Below are 22861 nucleotides of genomic sequence, written 5' to 3'. Positions count from 1 at the left end.
ATGTCCTGCTGAAATGTAGGACTCAGTTATTTATGTTGCAATGAAAATGCAAAAAACTGGCTCCATTCTACTACACTTTAGCAGCCAAAGAGCAGATAATGTTTATTGGTATAGTGCAGTTAAAATAAGGGGGTGCTATGACTTTCTTTACCAGGACAGTTCTTTTGATAACCTAAGAAATATAACAATAAACACTATTAATTTGAGTAACCTGATTTTTTAATCAACCACGATTAATGCTGAGTACTGACTTGTTTGTAAATCTCTAGACAATGTTTGTATTCTAAGTACTGCCTCCCTGTCAGACAAGAATTCCCTTGCAATTTCTTATAAATCCATACTATGTCTGGCAGAAGTAGAACTATATTTTACTGTGTTCTCACATGCCTCTACTTTTCTACTTTTACTTTTGTATTTCTCCTCATGTTGTGCCATCTGGTGTCCTCAAGTTACACTCTGCATACAAATGTATAAAATCAGATCCACCTTTACAAAAAAGTAAATGCCGCCATTTTATTTTTGCTGAAACCTTTTGTTTGTGAAAAAAAATCTACCTGAAAGCTATACAAATGCACATCATTTTTTTTGAAGAAATAAACCAAAAAGTTAGAATTAGGTAGCACCTTCTTCAAAGTACTGAAATGGTTCTAGTCCTAGAAATAAAATACACTGGAGACAGATAACCTTTTTTTTTTTTTTAAACTGAGATTTTTATTGAGGAATAGCATATATCATATTTGAGATCATACACCTCGGTTTATAAATTATAGGAAAAGGAATGAAGGAAGGGAAGGAAGGAAAAGAAAAAGGTTGCGGGGGGAGGGAAAAGTGTTGAAATTAAGATTCATTAATGTAATAATAATAGAAAAACACAACATTTTAGTTGTAAGTTCAGTTGTCCTATAAGTGTGGCCGTGGGTGACTGGGATATGTCCTTTGTTTATTTATGAGGGGGGCAATTTAGGGGTGTTAACCCTCTTCACCTGGAGGTTTGCACAGAGGTTAAAGTTTGCCTTCCATCTAGGTTCAGATGTGTAGTGCTAGGAATAGTTGTAGTTACCTATTACTCTAGCTAAGACTCTGTTTAATCCTGTGGCCATTAAAGAAGCTAGGATTTTTATGTCCACGTTTAGTAGTGAGATTGGCCGAAAGTTCTTAATGGATAATTAGTCGCGGTTGGGTTTGGGAATCACAGAAATTTTTGCCTCGTTCATTTGAGGGGGTAAAGGTAAACCCAGAGTGATATGTTTGAAAACTTGGTGAAATTGAGGAATTAATTGGTTTTGGAATTTTTTGTAGTGAAGGCTGGTGTATTTGTTTGGTCCTGGTGGTTTGCCCCTTTTTAAATGTTTGATTGTGTCTTCGATTTCTTGGTGGCTTATTTCATTGTCTAACATTTGTCTCATTTCTGGGCTAATTGGGGTGGGTGCATATTTGTTTAGGTAAGATTCCAGTGTTTCTTTTTTCCTGTTTTTTGTAGCTGTATATAGTTTCTGATAATAAGTAGCAAATGTTTGGCCTATTGTATCAGGATTAGAGGAGATCTTGCCATCCATTGTCCTAATCTTGTAAACTGCTTTTTGGTGGTTTTGGTTACGCAATGGTTTAGCCAATATTTTGTCTGGCTTATTTGCATAGAGGTAGAATTTGTGGTTCATTTTGCGTATGGCTTCCTCAGGCTTTTCTATCTGGCATGCTTTCAATTTCTGCCTTGTTTCTTTGATTAGCTGACGTGTCCAAATGGTTGGGTTAGCCCTGTTTGCTTGCTCTAGACTTGTTAATTCATTCTCTAGTTGGCGTTGTAGTGCCAATATGCCTCCTGTTTTTTGTGAGAAACATATTGGATTAAGCATCCTCTGATATATGCTTTGTGTGCTACCCATGTCCAAGTTGAGGCAGTTCCTGGTTTTGTGTTTTCTTTAAAGTAGTTTTTAATTTCTTGGGATACGTATTTTATGCATTCTGGATCCACTAATAATCTTTCATTTAATTTCCATGTTGGGCGGGTAGTGGAGGGTATCTGGAGTGTTAGATCAGTTTGTACCATGTCATGTTCAGACCATGTGCACTGTAAAATCTGGGAGTCCCATAACGCTGCTGCATCTTTCGTTTTAGTTAGGATGTAGTATGATCCTGGAATAGCTATATTGAGGGTGTGTAAAAGGAATAGTCATGCCTGATTTCTTGTACTTCTCTCCAGGTATCTATTAGCCCATTAGTTTGTAGAAGCTGTTCAACTTTTTTGAAGTTTTGTTTTGAAAGACTTGTCTTTTGTGATCTATCCATCGTTGAATTAAAAGGGAGATAGAAGTCGCCTGCGCATATCAGTCTGTCTGATTGTAAAGAAGATTGCTTGTTTGTTAAGTTCAGGAAGAATTTAAAGGGGCCATCTGTTGGTGCACAGCCTGCCTTGAAGAATAGCATATTGCCCCTCTTGGTCCATTGTAATGTTGGTTGTAACAAAGGGGGAGTTTTTATGTAAAAATATGGCCACTCCTCTGTGTTTGCTGGTGGTTGAGGAAAGGTAAAAGGTGGGGTATTGTTTATGAAAAAATTTCGGGTATGATCTCTGTGTAAAGTGTGTCTCTTGAAGGCATAGAATATGTGGGGAGAGGCGTTGGTATGCCTGAAATGCAGCCCTTCTTTTGGTAGGGGAGTTGAGGCCCTGTGTATTATGAGATATAATTCTTATTGACTTTAGGTTTGTACTATCCATTTGGTTTCTCAAGTGTTGTTGCTACTGCTCGCAGTAGTGATTGGAACATGAAATATCAGTTTTTATGATTCCCAGCAGGCTATAGGTTTGTGTCTTTGTAAAGTGAGAACAAAAATAAAAACAAAAAATGAACTTGAACAACATGTTCAACAGTGAGCATGGTTTCCGCACTGTTCCCTTTTGTACTTGTTGTCTCTGGGGAGTAGTGGGGGTTTGCTCTGAGTGAGGCAACAAAGTCCTTGATCTGCAGGTTCCTGTTTAGTTTTGTTGAGGTTTTTTTTTCTTCTTTGGAATGCGTCGGTTTCAGTCCTTATTGAGGTCTAGGTATGGTGAGAACTCGGTGGTCCTGAGTATGTAACCATTTCTCATTCTATATCAGATGAAGTAGTGGTATCTTAAGTTGCTGAGGGATCCCCCTCGTGTCCTAGCCTTGTCTGTCGCTGATCTTTGGGTGAGAAATGAAGTGGAGTCTACCTTTGTTATCACCTGGGAGTTGTGTCCATTCGGTACCCTGCCTTGTCAGCGAGGATGGGGATTGGCTTATATGGGATGCCAGTGGGATGCCTCTTGGGTGTGTATTGTGCATTTTTTGCCTTCCCAAAGGAAAATTAGGGAGAAGGGAAATCCCCAATTGTATTTATCTTGTGTCTCAGAAGGATTGCAGTAACTGGTTGTATCTGCTTCCTTTTTAGGAGAGTAGTTGGTGCTAAATCTGCATATAGCTGCATATTGTGTGGAAGGGATTCCCTTGTTAACTTGTGTGCTGCCTGTAGATTCAATTGAGCTTGATCTTCTTGTAGGGAGAGTGCGTGGGTGTCGGAGTGTTTCTCTAGCATGTCTATTCTTTCGCCCAGGTCATTTAGTTGCCTTGAAAATTCTGCTACAGCAGCCATGAGTTCTGTTTTGAACAGTGTCTGTACCGTTTGTACTGCGGCATGAGTATCATTGCAGTAGGCCAGGGGATCGGCTTCCTCCGATTGTTCTGTGCACGGGGACAAAGATGGCAGCCACGCTGTTTCAGCTGTGCGTCGCTGGAAAATTTGGAGCTGTGCCTTTTTTTGTTGATGGTGGCTCCATCTTGTGCACCCCTAGGCTTTCCGATGCTGTTATGAGTCTTTTCCGCTGCAAACTGGTATGTTAACCCGCTTATTTTAGCTATTTGCTGCAGGTCAGGAGTGGAGCTTTCACTAGCACGTCATGCCAGGTCAGCCTCGCACATGTGCCTCGACAGATAACCTTTTTATAATATATGAATATTACACATAGTTTTGGATAACTATTTACACCCAATAGGCTGGCTCCAGTTTGCTTAATACTGCCTGATATCTGAACAGCTCTCTTTGTGTTTTGTTGGCTGTACCCAGCACTTCAACAATTGCTAAACAGAAGAAAGTTTAATAAGAATTGTTTAAAACAACCCTCTGTTATGGCTTACTAATGGTCCATGCTGGAGGGGGGAACTTTAATATAACTGAGACCAAGAAGTGTGTTAAAGACCCTGTTCACATATTCAGATATCTAAGTGAAAATCTGATAACACGGGTAGATTTGGCCAGGATGTGTGGGCAACTTCAGTGCACAAATAACAGGACACATTTGATCTTTCAGGAAGGGCAGTTTTGACACCCCATCCTGTTAACCATTAGGTATGGCCTAACAATGACAAAATTAAGTCAAAGTTTTTTTTGGTCAAATAGGTAAATTTTTGATCAAATAGGTCCGTATTTGGCCGAATTCGAATAGTACGAATCGAAGGAATATCGCATTTGATCGAATTAGATGCAAAGTTTCTCCCAAAAAAAACTTTGATTTTTCAAAGTCCACCAATTGACTCCAAATAAGTTCAAGGAGGTCCCCCATAGGCTAAAACAGCAATTTGGCAGGATTTAAAGAGACAGTACATGATAGATTTAGATATTCGAATTTTCGAATTTTTTTCAAATTTGAATCGAATTTGGACTATTTCCTAGTCGAAGTACACAAAAAATAGCTTGAAATGTGAATTTTTTTCATTGGAAAATTCACAACGACATTTGATAAATCTGCCCCCTAATGTCTGCTACATATAAAACTATAAAGCTATATAAATAAATGATGATGATGATGATATAAAACTGCTTGCATGTCTCAGAATACCCTATACCAATCACACACTGCAGCTCTCTGGTTCTTGAAGCTTAGCATTGAATTATTGCTGGAAGAGATCATTCCTACTGCCTCCAGCACAGATTATATCACCAAACTTTAATTTTATCATAAAAATTTCAGAAGCTTACCATATTGCTTTTCTCATAAGATAAAGAGTACAGCTCTCCAGTTCACATTACTATAAACAAGTCACTGCCAAGTTGCAAGTAGGATATTTCAGCCCTGGAGTTTGAGTTTTCATGGGTGAGAGTCTCATTTTAGTAATTTCTTTTCAACAGTCATTAAATAGAATCCTGAGAAAAGTTTTCCCTAGTGCAAGCCAATATCCCTTAGTAACCAACCTGATATTTTCTTTTACTGATCAACCTACATTAGACAGATCAACACTAATCAGACGGTGGTGGGTTACTGCATTGGTGCAGTTGTTTATCTAGGTTAATAAGCATGTATCTGTTTTATTTTTATTTTTTTTCAGTGAATTATGATGGCCCTATCATAAAACAATTCCTTTTTGCTTGTACTGTACATAATAAAAAGGCTGGAAAAAGACTCTGCATTATTATTTGCATTGTCCAACTGATTATACTGGCCATACAGTCCAAATGAATGGTGAAATAATATAAATCCTCTCATTCATCTGATGACCCTGACAAGGGGATTTGTCTGAAGCTGGATGCAGGCAGGGTATAAAAAATGATGTACAGGAGCAATGACTGATGAAGATCACTCTGGAACTGACTTGGCCTTATTTTCTTATGACTAACTGTTTTATCATTTTAAAGAAGAAAATACACATTGTCCCTCTGATTAAGTACAATAGCTGGTTAGAGGGTTCTTCAGGCATAAATTGGCATTGTGCATCCTTTCATGGCTGCCTTCATTTTATCAGACATATGTGCAATCAGTGTGATCACACGCATTGTCATAATCCACTGACAAAACATACTAAAAATGATGTGCTCATTGTTTTTACTGCCAATGTAAACATTCCTGTATGCACACTGCCATAACTGGACTTTAAATATTAAGATTTAATGATATATTGTTAGTAAAAATGCAATCTGCATTTAATTGAAACCATTCCTGGAATTAACATGATTTTGTATTGTGTGATCCACACAGCTACAATACATAAATACATACAGGTATGGGACCTGTTATGCAGAATGCTCTGCACCTGGGGTTTTCTGGATAACGGATCTTTCTGTCCTACTAGAAAACCATATAAACATTAAATAAACCCAATAGGCTGGCTTTGCTTCAAACAAGGATGAATTATATCTTAGTTGGGATCAAGTACAAGCTATTGTTTTATTATTACAGTGAAAAAGGAAATCATTTTTAAATATTTGGATTATTTGGATAAAATGGAGTCTATGGGAGACAGGCATTCCGTTATTTGGGGCATTCTGGATAACGAGTTTCCTGATAATGTATCCCATACCTGTATATATATATATATATATATATATATATATATATATATATATATATATATATATATATATATATATATATATATATATATATATATATATATATATATATATATATATATATATATATATAATATAGATGTCACTGTGTGATAAATAACAAAGACCTAAGCTTCAAAGCAACCTTACTTAATCGATGTATAATTCACAATAGGCATTAACCTGTAAAATGTGTCCTCTTGAATGTGATCAGTCATGATTAGGGAAGAAATTGCAGAGCACAACGCACAATTGTGTTTATATCATACATATTCATGTAAAATGTTGACATTCTTAGCAATGTATTATTAAATGTTTGTATTCTCACATTAGCAAACCATGGGGCAGATTTACTAAGGTTCGAGTGAATTTTCAAAGGTAAAAAAAAAGTTCGAATTTCGAAGTAATGTTTTGGATACTTCGACCATCAATAGGCTACTACGACTTTGATTCGAACGATTTAACTTCGATCGTACAATGGCCAAGTTCGGTGAAAAATACTTCGACTTTGATATTCGAAGACGAAGTATTTCAATTCCAGGGTCGAATTTCGAAGTATTTATCACCTCGAAATTGGACCCTTGATAAATCTGCCCCTATGTGTATATTATATATGTTTTCGTGACTGTGCTTTGCCACTGATCAAAGATATTACGTGATGTAAATCTTTGACTGCAGTTTTGAGAAATGGCTAAATGGTTTCTAATATTTAAATGTGAATATTTATAGGACATATTTATGGAAATGTAACCCTCTCTCAGATCAAAGAAACCAAAATACTTAGCTCAGTATATTGTTTGGCTGTATTGCAAGCATCAAACAACAGCCCTAGGTTTGAGCCTATCTGTAGCTGCATATCACAAGATTTCCATGAGGGACTGGCTATTTGCTTAGTATCTATTACATTTACTATTGTTCTGATTTTCCTGGTATGAGTTAAAGGCAGTTTTATGTTGTGTCCGAATCTCCAAAATTTTAGCCAATGTGTCAAAAGCGTTTAAATAAAACTAACTCTCCTGCAGCAAGAACTTGCTGTATTTGTTCCCCAGGGGAGGATAAAACCTGCCATATGTTGCTGCAAATGTAATATGTAATGAAATGCTCAGTTGGAAGAAAATTAAGTGACCCAGTTAAGGGAAAATCCTACTGGTAAACTGGTCACTCCATATTGTCAATCCAAAAGTCTTGCTAGCATGAAAGCAAAATCCAATACCAAATCTAAAAATAATAATAATAATAATAAAGCAGATCTCCTTTTTATGCATTGCAAAGATGATACAAATTGAGGTATAAGGGAGAAAAAAGGTACATCTGACAATTTTGTCTACTTGGGAAACTTGGCTGATTATAATAATTTCTAATTATTCTGTTATAGAATTGATTCCAATCCAATGATCAGTAGTAGTTATTAATATTCTGCAAAACATGTTTGCAATATTATATCAACTAAAAGAAACAGGAATTCTGCAGGATTCCTTTTTGATCTTTACATCATGATGATATATCTTAGCTATTTTAAAAATTGAATGACTTTTTTATTCTTTCAGCCACCGGGCAAAATCATCTGGTTGGCCACCACCTTCAGGAACCTGGAGTTTGCCTCAGGGAACACCCTATGGATGGGAGATGGCGACAAACAGAGATGGGAGAGATTTCTTCATCAGGTAAAAATGCATATGTGACAGAGTTTTAGTTAGTCTCTTTTTTAACTTTATTGATAACCCATCATTTTACAGGCACCTCCCTGAAGAGGTGCGGGGACAGTGAAGGTTTTCTGTAGGAAGAACAATTATATTTAATTATTGCACAAACAGATACTTTAGCCCTGAACGAAAGGAAACTAAACAAGGGATATACAGTCAGAGAGAAGGGCAATGAAGTTCCCTACTCACAAGTTAGATTTGTAGTTGTAGCTAAGGGGCAGATTTATCAAGGGTCGAATTTTTAAGTGGAAAATACTTTGAAATTCGACCATCGAATAGAATCCTCCGCATTCGAATTCGAAGTCAGAGGATTTTATTCATGATACAATAATTCCGATCGCAGTACGATCATACTCTAATCGTACTTCGAATCGTGCGATTCGAACTATTTTATCGTACGTTCGTCCGATTTTCCTTCGATACCCAAAAACTTAGAAATATGCTCTGGCTATCGACTATCGAATGGTTGAATATTCAAACGATTTTTACTTCGAATTGAAGTCAAAGTAAATTCTAGGTATCCTATTTGATGGTTGTATCCAAAAATTTACTTCGAAATTCGAACTTTTTGTACTTCGAAAATTCACTCGAACCTTAGTAAATCTGCCCCTAATTAACCCTCGACATTCGACCATCAAAGTAAAATCCTTCGACTTCGAATATCGGAGTCGAAGGATTTACCGCATTTACTTTGATTGAACGATTCGAAGGATTTTAATCCATCGATCGATCGAATGATTTTCCTTCCATCGGAAATTACTTAGAAAGCCTATGGGGAAGGTCCCCATAGGCTAACATAGGTTTTAGGTGGCGAAGTAGGTAGTCAAATTTTTTTAATAAAGAGACAGTACTTCAACTCTCGAATAGTCGAATAGTCGAACAATTTTTAGTTCGAATCGTTCGATTCGAAGTCGTAGTCGAAGGTCGAAGTAGCCAATTCAATGGTCGAAATAGCCAAAAAAAAAGTCGAAATTCAAAGTTTTTTCATTCTAATCCTTCACTTGAGCTAAGTAAATGTGCCCCTAAGTGTCATGGCTCACATGGTAGGGAAATGCTTTATGGGTGCAGTTGTGAAATATCAAACTGTGTCTAAAACATTAGTAACATGCTGTAATATTTCATTGGATGTAGGTTTGAAGTGGCTAAGCCAAATTAGTTCTCATTTAACCCTTGTAGTAATGATGTTGAAACTCCTGGTGGCCTTGGGCAGGTTGCCTCACCACCTAATTAATTTATGAGTTCCACATATCAGGAATATATCAGGAACTGCTTGTGCCTAAACATGCCCTCTAAAATAATAAATATAAACATGCTTAGTGCTGCATATCAACAATACTATATAAATAATTTAGTTGTATACAATGAAATACTGGCAAAGTTCATGGAGCTGACAAAAGTGTGCAGAAAAAGAATTACCGAAATGGTGAGTGACTTCCTCTACTCACGCGAGTTTTCTGCAGGCAATTGTTTTTGTCTTGTATGAACTAGTAAAAGATAACCACATTTTGAAGTAATATTGCTGTTTTGATTTAATGAATATGACAATAGGAGTGATGGATAAAATGTGTATATTTTGTTTTTTTAGGTAACCATCAAAATATTATTTTATTGTGATCTATTTAAGTACTATATATATATATATATATTTTTAGCAAATAAAAATGTAGGTCAGACTCATAAAGATTATGCAGCCTGGAAGCTATCTAAGTTGAGCATAAAAGGCTTTTGGGAGTGCACAATAGACATAAATTTCAAGGCTGATGCTTATTAGCCTAGGGGTGTTAAAAAAAAAAAGCCAGTCATTTTCTTGTTTACTATTTTTTTTTTAAAGCAAATCTTGATCTGGTTCCATAAGAAATAAATGACTTGTTTATCTTCCTTAAAAAAGACAAAACCAAAAATCTATACAACTGATTTACAGAGCAGATATAAAATGGTGACAATATATTTCGCATTATCCTTTCACTAATGCACTCACACCTAGATGTGCTCCTTTGTACTTACAAGAACTACTGATTTGGTGGTTGCACCTGATTTGCTGTATTACAATAAAGGTGCAACATGTTCTGGCAAAAAGGAGCCATAAAATTTACACCCATTTCAGACAGGATAATTTATAAACACTGAGCAAATATGCACCTAGGCAGTAACCTACAGCAACCAATCAGATATTTGCTTTCACTGTTCTACTTGCAGCTGGCTGAAAAAAAGCTCATCACTGATTGGTTGCTACTGCAAATGTTCCCAGTGTTGAAAAATGAGCAATGTAAAAAAAAATATAGGGCTTTCTTTGTATTTTGCTTTGCATTCAAATATAGCTCAGGCATGCTCCAGAACACCCACATTGTCATTCATTTATTATAAATAATAAGCAATCATTAATGTTAAAAAAAATGCTCAAACTCTCTAGTAAATTGAAGCTCATGGCCTACATTGATATTAAAACTTTCTTCTAGGAAAGTGCACAGTATGCTTTGAATAAACAGCAATACATTACCAGCTGTTGTACTGAACTCTGCTACACATGTAAATGATGATACTGTAGAACTGGCAATAAATATGTTTCATATCTTAAATCCACAGTTTCTAATAACATTTCAAGTCTTTAAATGTGACATATGAAATTTAAAACTAGTCAGTCTGCCTTCAGTTATATTAATTTTGTTTCCCAGTTGTACTTTGATGTTCTGCATTTCCTACTACCAAGAGAAATATGAAAATATGGTAATAGCCAAGAGAAGATTGCTGTAAATGCAATTTATAATCACATAATCAAGGTAAAAAAAAGTATCAGCAACAGTGTGAACTGAGCAAGCCCTATTTCCATGATTTCATTTGCATTTTGTTTCTTGCAGTACCAAAACATCTAATAAACAAATGACTATACCTTTGAAGATTCTTATATATCCAGGTCATGATATACAGTATCTAATAGAATTAAGTCAAATTAAACTGGGCATTTAGGGGGTTATTTATCAAAGGTTAAATTGATTATTACTAGAAAAATATGAGTTTTCAAGGGTATTTTTCAGTCAAAGCTCAAATTTTTGGCTTAAAAAACCCAGATTTTTTTAAGATTTATTATACCCCGAAGCTGGAAATAGCACAAAAGTACAAAAATACAGTACAGTAAAACCTGTCAAGGTCATGTAGAAGTCAATGGCAGAGGTCCCTTGAACCATTTGAAGAAGTTTGTAGCCTTCATGATGTTCAAGATTTTTGTTGGGATTCACTCAAAAACGATTAATTCAAGCAATTTGAGTTTTTCACCCTGACTACACTGATTCGAGTTTTTTACATTCGGTTTTTTCATAAATCAGAAACAATTCGTTATGTGAGTTTATTCCAGGTATAATAAAACTCAAAAAATTCTAAAACTCGACCTTTGATAAATAACCCCCTTCGATTTTTGTAACTTTAAAACGTTTCAGTTCAATGGAAGAGTTCCCTAGAATTTAAACCAATGAAGGTAGTAAAGTCACAGATATCCAAACACAATGTTTGCTTCAGTAAGATGTTCCCTACCACGTCAGTTGAACTGAAGAAGCCACTCAGTTGAGTGGTGAAAAGTTTGTAAGGGAAAAAACGCTACGTGGGTTATTTCATGGAAAAAAAACAACTTGAATTCTTTGAGATTTATTATACACCGATGCAGCAAAAAGCCCAGAATCCGAAAATTCACCATCTCAAACCTGTCGAGGTCATGTATGGCAGTCAATGGCAAATGTCCCTATCCTAATTTGAAGATATTTTGGTTTGTGTTGGATTGAGCCCAATAATCCAAACAATTTGAGGCTTTTGGCCAATAACCTGAAAAATTAGAGCGATTAAGGAAAAAAGTCAGAATAAATTGTACGATTTGAGTTTTCGCTCAATTTTATCGATTTTTCCCTGATTCGGTTTATTCGAGTTATTTTAATGATGAATAAGGCAAAATCATGGATGGGCATTTGGTCCAGCTTTGATATTGAAAGGTTAAAATTTGATAAATTTAGATTTTAGTAAATCACCCCATTTTTTTCATATTTACTCATAAAGGTTGCATGCCACATTTCATAAATAAAACATATCTTATTTTACTTAACAAAAAATACTCTGATGACTTGCTCTCGCTCTGCATCTGTGAAAATTTTAAATAAAAATGAGTAGCATTACTACACATTTTTTTCTCAACTGTTCCAATATTACTATTGAAGTGAATATTACTGTACTTAACTTTTTTTATATTAAGTGTATACAGTTATTCTATTTCACAGAGTAAATTTTTTTTTGAACAGCAAATTCCTGTGAGTAGGGTTGCCTTCTGTCTGGTTTTGACCCATACAACTTGGTTTTCGGAAAGGGCTGCCAGGGTCAAAACTGCCTGCCCAGTTTTCGAATCCCAATTGCCATGTTATAGTACAGCTCCACAATGTAACCTATCTGCCCCTCTGACATCACTGTCCCACCCAGTAATGTCAGTAACTGCCCCCTGCCCAGAGTTAACCGAGGGTAAAGGTGGCAATCCTACCTGTGAGGCTACAACCCTAGGGATATTATGATTTTTTTGCACTAATCAGTCATCCATGTTACCTTGCTCCTAAGGCTGGAACTACAGAAGCAAACTTTGCACGTTGCGTCTTTAACCGACATGTAGATGCAACATTTGTATTACTTACATTAAATTTAGAGTATCCGACGTGACGCTTGAGCTTCCTCACATTGCGTCGGAAGGACGCGCACCGTGTAGTTTCAGCCTAAAAGTAGTGGATTACTTTAGAAGTCATGGTGAAGCTCCCAAAACACTATCCTGACAAGGGTGCATGGTGTTTTGCAGTATTTTGTTAGCAAGGACTGGGAAGGTTTTGGAAAAGAAAAAAATAAATGTATTAAAGTGCAGAGAGAAAACTTATTTTAAGGGGCAAAATTCAGTTATATTTATTTTGGCTCAAACAAAACTTATAAATTATATACAGTATTTTTGTAAAAATATTCTGCCTTTTAAAAATGGTGTCCAGTTATAGTCCTGGCCTTTTCTAGGTTTAGAGTCCAGGTTAGATAAGAAAATTGTTGTTTAAAAAGCTTGCCCAAGCAATCTGAAACCAAATTATCAAAAAACATTGGGGGATACAAATACACTGTCAAATACTTAGTTAAATACTAAAATCTGCATTTATGGCAACCGTTGTTACTTTAGATTATAGTGTAGGGAAGAATATAAACAGATATACATAATTATCCCGCATCATGCTTAAGTATTTCTTTAAATTATTAAATACTAAAACGTTTAAAGTGTTGTCTTTGAGCATGTGAATTGTGAATATAATTCTTTAAGAAATTCAAAATACCGTTTTAAAATACCAGATCATTCTGCTTGCAATGACTCAAATAATTTTATAACACAATCTGCATACCACTATGGTAAAAATTGATATTTTGATAACTGCAACCTCATTGAAGATATTTAATGTGACAAAAAGAAGATCCATGAAGACATAATCATATTCTGATATGAGTTTTTTAAAAGAGGCAGATTGAATCATGGATCAGATAAAAAAAAAACTCCTAATATCCTCCTATTCAGATTAAACAAAACATCTAATCTGATTGAATAGCCCACCTTATTTCACATGCTTAACTCGGTATCCCTTTTTTCAGGCATATGTGCTGAATGTCGAAATCAAGGGGCAGATTTATCAAGGGTCGAATTTCAAAGTTGAAAATACTTCATAATTCGACCATCGAATTGAATTACTTCAACTTCTAAAAAAAAAAAACGTTTTTTTAAAGAGACAGTGCTTTGATTATCAAATGGTTGAATATTTTAACTATTTTACTTCGAATCGAATTCGTAGTATCCTATTCAATGGTCGAAGTATCCGAAAAATAACTACAGATGGATTTAAGCCAGATCATTAAAGCACAAGTAGGATATCATAGAATTCTGTATAACAATATCTGAGCCTACATTTTAGTCTCATGTGTGAAGTACAATTTTGTTGTTTCTTAATGCTAGCCCAGTATTTTCTTGACAAAACTGATAATGCGAGATGACAAAATTATTTTTGGTTGGTGAAATTTGTTAGCCAGCGTGCCTCTTTTATATGCTTTGAGCCTTTGTTTATAATTGATTTAATTAAAATGAGATACTTGCGTTAAGGGGAAATGCTTAGATTAGATACAATTTAATTTAATGTGGCAAGTAGAAGGCTTTAAAAAGAACGAACACATATGAAAGGATTTTTTTAATATATAGCCTGCAGAATGACTGCGCAATATATATATATTATAACAAATCTAAATATACTGTATGTTACTCAAATTGCCAGTGAGCAGAATCCGTCTATTTTCTTCAAGGATGGCTATTAGAATCAAGCTCTATCTTATCGTGACAGCAATTATTTCTAGCAAAGAAGACTATGCACTTAATCTATGTCCAGGATTTGTCAGATAAGATGTACACTAAATTGATTGCAAGATTTAGATTCAGATAAAGACCCTATTATAGAAATATTTTTTGTTATATTTAATACTGTGCTAATTCAATATAGACAAATGGCAAGAGGCCAGTAATGCATTACACAGAAATAGTTTACTTGCCCTGGGGCTATAGTTTGATTATGCATTTTCAGCATAATATTCATGCATTAAGTAATATAATCCTGGGTTATCAAATTTAAATAAGATGCATTAGTTCCTTGACACAGTAATAGAGGCAGCTGGTCCATGAACATTCCAACATCAGGAATATAAATACATTTATAAATATACATTTATCAATAGTTCATAAAAATTACTATTCTCAGGCCTATTTACCATGGCAACCAAAAAACTTGGGACTATGTTGTACCCTGTCTCTGTACTGCCAAGCAGGTAGTAGATGTACTTTTGCCTATTGGCACAGCCACACGGGTAATTACGATTTATTTTTTTTGGAAATAATGTTCTGCAATGATTTTTGTTGTCATCTGAGTCTATGATTAAAAACTGCAATAAAAGCCATATAAACAAGTCCAAGATCAAGAAAACCATGTTATAAATGTGAGACCTTGATGTTCTCAAAAAGGAGCAATATAAATAGCATGCATTTTTATTTGAAAATCAGCTGTATCTTGTTCCTGATTCTTACTAGATGTTTCTTGTTCTGCAGATAATAATAAAAGTAAATCTCTGCTGTCAGAAGAGCTTGGCATTTGGCTACTCTTATTTTTAATTGCACATGAGTCATATCACATTGTTGCCTACATTTAGTTCAATTAATGGTTATGGTTAGTTTCTAGAGGTCAGCTTAAACCTGACAGAGATAATGTCAACCCAATCTGACAAGCAGAGCCTGATGCTGCTGCAAATGCAGCACTGAGAAATGGCCCACATGCTCTAAGCTGGCTTTTCAGTGAAAACATGTTCGGTGAAACTGCATATTATACGCACACAGTTAATGAGATGACGGATGAAAGTATTTTTGTAAGCATGAAATATTCAGTAAAACATAAAAAACGATCTTCTGTTTTGTTTTCGTTTGAAATTAAAGCTTTGTAAAAGTATTTTGCATAGCATTTTGAATGATCAAAGAAACCCCTTTCAACCCGGCCTCTGTTGTTCTGATTCTTTCTAAGCAACACAAGCATGACAAAATACAATATTCTGTATAACGGTATCAATGCAAATTATTATGTTCAGTATTGTTCCTAACAGGGGATTGATCATGTCAGACACTATTACCGTTTGAGGATGTTTTCTATAGTGCTATCTCAAAAACATTTTAATGTAGAGGTACGGGACCTATTATCCAGACCTGGGGGTTTCCAGATAACAGATCTTTCTGTAATTTGGATCTCCATACCTTAAGTCTAATAGAAAATCATTTAAAGATGAAATAAAACCAATAGGCTGGTTTTGCCTCCAATAAGGATTAATTATATCCTACTTTGGATCAAAAACAAAGAAAAAAGGAATAATTTTTAAAAGATTTGATTATTTGCATAAAATGGAGTCTTCCCTTCATTTGGTGCTTTACGGATAATGAAACCCATACTTTTGTTCTGCTTTGCTTTGTATCAATTCAATGTCATAATTAGCTGGCTTGCCCTTCTCCTTGCTTCTGATGTTTTACAAAAATCCAAATGCAAACTGATAGAATGTTCTATAGTGGTAACTTCCGGGAGAATTAAATGAAATTTAGATTTTTTTAGAATTTTAGATTTTCATCTGCCTTTCAAACTATATATGTTTATTCTTATAAAGCCTAAAAATTTTTTTTGTATGGAGCTTTTCCCAGCACCATGCATGTCAGTGTTTCCCCTTCTTTCCTTGCTGCATGTCTTAGCATTTAAAACTCCTTTAGCATTTAATACAGGACAACCAATCAGGATGAGGTATTCTACTTATGTTAGGATATTAGGATATGTTAGGATATTAGGATTATTTTCTTTAGGCTTGCTAAAGCCAAAAATTAGTATTACCAAGAATGATATTTCTCTCTCGTTGTTTATATGCCTCTGCAATCTGAAGGAAAAAAACTGAAATACCATAAGTAGGAAAACTGATATATGCCTTTAGCGAGACTGCAAAAGGAGAGGCTTTATTGATTGCCAAGCAGCAGAATAGAGCAGAAAATATGCTCAATCCTGGCCAGTTGGACTTGCGTCTGAAAAGTTGCTTGCGTCAAAACCGCTGCACTTGAACACTATTCGGATGCCATTGACGGGCGTCAGTTTTCTAGTTTCACAAATCTTTCACTGTTTTGCGAATTTCGTGGGAAATTCACTAATTTTCCGGCGAAGTGAGAGAAATTCGCCCATCACATAATGGAATCTATACAAAGTAGCAAACCAGATAAAGGATTACAATAGCAGACAAATGAATAGATAAATTAGAGCAGTGTCACAAAACATAGGATATAACCCATTCTAAAGTGCTTACTTAAAATGTTTTTTCTTTCATACAAATGGGTTCCCATATCTGGCATCCCATTATCCAAAAAGCTTTGAATTACACCAATTCCATTTTAAGCAAATAATTGAATTCTTAAAAAAATATATTATACTACACCACAGCACGTATTGCTAGAACTCGAGATGGAGTTTTACTCCTTAACCTGATGTTTCAGAAGAACAAACTGAGACATTTAGTCATCTCTATTACAATTAACAAGTTACATTTCACAATATAGGTCTGTAAGGTCCTTATGAAGCCTTCTGCATAACAGGAATATAAATCTTGTGTTTGGGCTCAGTTTTTATTCAGTTGTTGTTTTATTGTGTCAGCAAAACATATTAAGAAAATTTGCAAATGATGCAGCGATTCCCAGATCGCTTTTTTTGTGTGGGCTAGATGCTATGTTTATAGAGTAAACGTCATTTCACACTTACAGAACACTTGAGTACTGAATTAGCCTTGCATTCTGAATGATTTTATCGGGGAAAAAATGTAGAAAAGGTTATAACAATGCAGACAGCTAGGAGAGCTCTGTTCTGCAGTTAAGCAGCGATAATTAAATGCTTGCTTTTTTTCTGCCCAATATATAAGGTTTACTGAATTACAAGAAATAGGGTAATGGTTTAAAACGCATCTTCTACAAAGAGCTGTTACCTATACACAGTATGGGTATATTTTACATAAGAAGGCAATGACTAGTAAGAGACACAAATGATTGTATTTAGGGGAATCATACAAACACAAGACAGGAACTAGCTTAGTGCTGACGTTTAATATCTTAAGTACACATTATTAATGGCATATTATTAATAGAGGATTCTCCTGTAAATTCTGCCTAGAGTCTAATGCATACAATGGAAATTACCATTGCTCACTGTGCTCTCCGACCTATAAAATTACTGGCCATGCAGATAATGCTTCTAAAAAGCCTAAATCATAATTGCCTATGCCACTGTGCATTTTGAAAGTAAAAAAAAAAAACACAAAAATAACAGTAAAGCAAAACAATGTCTAGGTTCACAGGTCCTACAGATACAGTAGTTTGATTTGCCCAAACAGAGTTGGTATGACTATAATGATCTATGTGTCAAAAGTAAGATATTTTATAGAAGATGCTTTGATTAAGATGCATTGTATAAAATACAAGAAGTATACAGTGTATATTATCTAGAAAATGCTTTAGATACATTGGTGAAATTGGTCATTAAGCAGCATGTAAATAGCAGATGAAAGTCAGCATAGATAAGAAAGTGCTGCGATTGATAGTTGGAATAATATTTGTTAAACTAAAAAGCATTAATACTGCTTTGTCTGTAATGGAAATGCAGTTAACTAAGTACTAACTAAGTAACTAACTAAGTAAACTACTGTTAGAAATAACATTGGTCATACAATAGATGACATTTCACCTATATAACATTGCTCATATGCAGTTAAATCCATCCAAACTATGGCAGCTGCTTTAGATAATGAGACAAAAAAATGACCGTGAAGTCTAAAATGATGCAGTAGAACACAACGGTCATGAATCAAGGAAGGACAACAACAATGATTAATCAAAGACTGAACAAATCAGGGTTATTCTAAATGGAAATAAGGCTCCTTTGAACGGATATGATAAATCTGTAGTAATGCAGGTCAGCCGTTTCCCAGGTGAACCCTTAATTTCCAGGACCTCACATCCGTCACATGCTGTCTTTTGTAAATCGGAATGTATTAGTCAAAATCTTATCAAATGAATACCTTGAAGGTTATATTTGATTAAAGTAAGCAAATTGTGATTTATTCACAGACATTTCTAATTTGCTTGGTTTGGATCATGAATTTGGTTTTTTTACTGTTATTCCTGGTGCTTATTTAGGATCTACATTCTCAGTTACCTTATATCTACAGTATGTAAACAGTTCTACAATCCATGCTATGCAATTCAGCAATTATGCTAAGGCTGATGTTTTGGGCTCACTGGGTGCCAGCAGCCTAAAGTTAAGGCATAATAGCTTTAGGCTGAATTCAGCTTGTTTATAAAAAATGTTTAAAAAACATTTACGTATTTCCCTTTAGACAATGTACGATTCCCATTTTATATTTAAACATTTGCATGGGTACGGTTACTGTTTGATATTTCTGAAGCATTATCGATTCATCAGGAGAGCTTCTTGGCATATCTATCTGGAATCAGGCCATAACCTTTCCTCTCATCAAGTCTTTTCTCCAGGTCATTATTTTTTAATCACTCAATTTGGAGTTGAACATCTCAGTTTGAATGACTGCTCCCACTGCACTGTTTATAATCTATGGTCTTTCCTTTCCGGTTAGACATCTGCTCAACATTCTGCTCCCTCATAATGACTCCACATGTTCCTAGGTTAGCATCCTCTTTTTGGGCATTGACTTGGTTCCCCAGGTTGGTAAATTTCATCCTGTTTCCATACTCTTGTGAGGCATCAAAATAATTCCTAATTGCCAGAGAAGAGCAATCAAGCACAGCAGCATGGATGGTCGCCCTTTCGCCGTTTCTGTAGAAGACAGGAAGTGGAGTTTCTGTAAGTTATATCTTAATAAAGGATTTGCTACTTTAAATTTTAATTGGTCTTGATGGGTTTTTTTTTGCTGTATTGTAACGAATTTTTAGATGTTACTGGTCCTTTAATATCTAGTGTCAGTATCTCTTTAGAAACTTCAAGTAACAATTAATTACAAAAACAGACCTATCAATGAAAAACGATCAACATGAGCTATAGGTAACTTTTATTGTACATTAATATTTTGAAGAATTATTTTTTAGTGTCAGTATCACCATCCATAAAGTGGATCACCGTACCAAAGGCCACCCCATCAAACTAGAAGAAAAGAACTTTCATTTGAAGCAACGTAGGGGGTTCTTCACAGTCAGGACAGTGAGGTTGTGGAATGCACTGCTGGGTGTTTGACATAATATCAAAGGCTATTGTGATACTAAACTCTATAGTTAGTATAGGTATGCGCTTCCTGGTTTATGCGCTGGCATGATGACGTCATCGCGCCTGGCGCGAAATTCAAATAGTATAAAAGGGGAATTCAAGTATCAGCACACCGCCCGTTGTTAGGTTCAATTAGTTGTTCCTGGTGCTTTAATTTATTGAATCCTGTCTGTTTGATCTTCTGTGTATTGACCCTTGCTTTGCCTATCCTGATCTCTCCAATCCTGACCTTTGCCTGCCTGATTACTCAGACTTCTCCAATCCTGATCCTGCCTGCTTGCGACTACTTTGAACTCTTTTTAATCCTGACCATTTGACTGTCCACTGACTATTCTACGCTCTCCAACCCTGAATCTGGTCTGTCTGACAATTCTCTGCTTGTGCTGGTCCAGCCTGCCTGTTCCTGGTGGTGTTCTTCCTTCCAGTATCCTGGTGAGACAATCATGCCCCTTTGCTCATCCAGCTTAGCTTAGTTTAGCTCCTCTCTCAATTAAGACCTGGCGGCACCGATTAGCCGAGGGCTCCTCCCGAGGTGAAAGGCGGCGGGTTAAAGGCAGAAGTGAGTGCCGAGACCAGGGAGCTTAGCTTGTGTTCTGGATATAGGGTGCCGAAAGTGACACTGTATATTCAATAGTTTAATACAAAGATAATAGTTTTAGTGACTATTTAAAGACTTCAAAACAATCAAATTACTGGTCCCAGTGTAAAATTCAGTAGTTGTATCGCTGTGAATTCCTAGGAGCCTGTGCCACACTCCCAAAAGTACACGATAAAGTCAAATTATTGGAATAAACAGCTTCAAAGCAGTATTTTCAAACTGCATGTGTTTTATTAGCAGTGCAACACACTACATGTTTCGGGTGAAACCCTTTTTCAAGTGTATTAGTAAGTGCAATTAAACATGAGGTTAAGTACCCTCCTTCCCTCCAAGAACCTCCCCCAACCAAATCAAGATTCAACAAGCTCCACAGTTTGGAACAATAAATATTGAATAAATATTAATAAATATTAATCTAAAAGTCCAAATACACAAATCCAAAGTGTCCTGGTGTCATTCCAAGGTGTACGTACACCTTGGAATGACACCAGGACACTTTGGATTTGTGTATTTGGACTTTTAGATTAATATTTATTAATATTTATTCAATATTTATTGTTCCAAACTGTGGAGCTTGTTGAATCTTGATTTGGTTGGGGGAGGTTCTTGGAGGGAAGGAGGGTATTTAACCTCATGTTTAATTGCACTTCCTAATACACTTGAAAAAGGGTTTCACCCGAAACATGTAGTGTGTTGTACTGCTAATAAAACACATGCAGTTTGAAAATACTGCTTTGAAGCTGTTTATTCCAATAATTTGACTTTATCGTGTACTATTTAAAGACTGTAATTGTGGCTGCTACCAGCCCAGAAAATATGAGATGTTCTTCTTTTATATCTTAAATATCTTATTCTTTTAACAAATTACATATTACTGTCATAACCCTTAAGACATGGTTAGTAGTAGACTTGGGAATAGAATGTCTAAAAGCATACTAAATTATAGATAGACATTGACCTCTGGCTCAGGTCCATGAAAGCTTAGTTAAAACATTTATAAGCTGAGAAATGTGTTTATATTGACTTCAATAAATGTAATATCTTGATACTGAAATACATAAACATAACAAAAAGTAACAGATTGTGTGGTTAACTTTTCTCTAACTAATATTTTTTTAGCTTTAGCAGGAAGCATTAAACAAGTTTTTCTTTCATTAAAGGGAGTGTGGTTATTGCCTGGATTATTTCATTTTTGAATCCATTATTAGAAATATACCTGTTATTTTATCAAATTGACTATCCATGTATATTACTTGAGAGTATATTAGCTTAGAATGGCCTATTTAAAACTAGTCAAAGGGTGATAAAAAAAACCTTATTAATAATAAGACTTTGTACCAGTACAGGTATGGGATTCGTTATCTGGAAAACCGTTATCCGGTAAGCTCCTCATTACTGAAAGGCTGTCTCCCATAGACTTCCTTTTATCCAAATAATCAGAAATTTTTAAAAATGATTTCCTTTTTCTCTGTAATGATAAAACAGTACCTTGTACTTGATCCCATCTAAGATATAATTAATCTTTATGGGTATGAAGGTCCAAATTACAGAACGATCTGTTATCTGGAAAACCCCAGGTTCCGAGCATTCTGGATAATAGGTCCCATAACTGTACTTAATAAAACTTTGGTAGGAAGTTGAATTAAATGAGGGTCTGAATTCCTCACTACAACATGAGGTCCTTACTAAATACATGTTTTCACAATCATGCTTGTTTTCATGACTTCAAAATCCAAAAAAAGAATATTAAAATTAATCTATAACTGAGTGTCTATGAGTACAATCCAATGATATGCACTGAATATTTTAAGGAAACACATTAATATCTCCAACAGTTTCCAGCATTAAAAAGCCTTAATTATAGGAGGATTAGCATTATCATGATGAGGGCAAAAGTCTTTAAAATGATGTTATGAGAAAGTCGGTAGGCATTTTATCAGTGGAAAAGCTGCCAAAGAGCAATGACAGCTAAATAAATAGTTCCTCTTAAGCAGACAACCTCCAGTTAAGAATAAAGGTCCATCTAATATACAGTACATATCTCACTGGGCTTATAGCTGTTTTATCCTTCATTATTCTATTGACATACATATAAATTACATCACATATATCATTCTGTGTTTTGTTTTTTCTAGTATTTTTCCAGATCTTATATCTGTGTTTAATTAGATGCTGTATCTTTACAGAATTTTATTGCACTGCATTTGAATAAAAATAGCACTTCTTATGACATATTGTACCTTAATGCCAAAATTTGTGTTGAAGTTACTTTTTTCCCTCTTGTCGTCACTTTCTCACCACTATGGTTTGTTCATTCTTACCTTTATTTTTATTTGTGTGATGCT

General features: G+C 35.2%; 1 protein-coding gene across 3 annotated transcripts in view; it reads left to right on the top strand.

The window, feature by feature from the left end:
* Window positions 1–22861, top strand: part of frmpd4.L (FERM and PDZ domain containing 4 L homeolog) — a 206271-nt gene that overhangs the window by 113250 nt on the left and 70160 nt on the right. For all 3 annotated transcript variants that reach the window (XM_041582350.1, XM_041582351.1, XM_041582352.1), the window contains exon 2: window positions 7887–8003. In XM_041582350.1, coding sequence (XP_041438284.1) covers window positions 7887–8003 — 117 coding nt within the window. The remainder of the gene's footprint in view (window positions 1–7886; window positions 8004–22861) is intronic.

Source organism: Xenopus laevis, chromosome 2L, assembly GCF_017654675.1.
Source record: "Xenopus laevis strain J_2021 chromosome 2L, Xenopus_laevis_v10.1, whole genome shotgun sequence".
Lineage (NCBI taxonomy): Eukaryota > Metazoa > Chordata > Amphibia > Anura > Pipidae > Xenopus > Xenopus laevis.
Note: the sequence above shows the minus strand (reverse complement) of the source record. Positions and strands in the feature narration are given on the sequence as shown.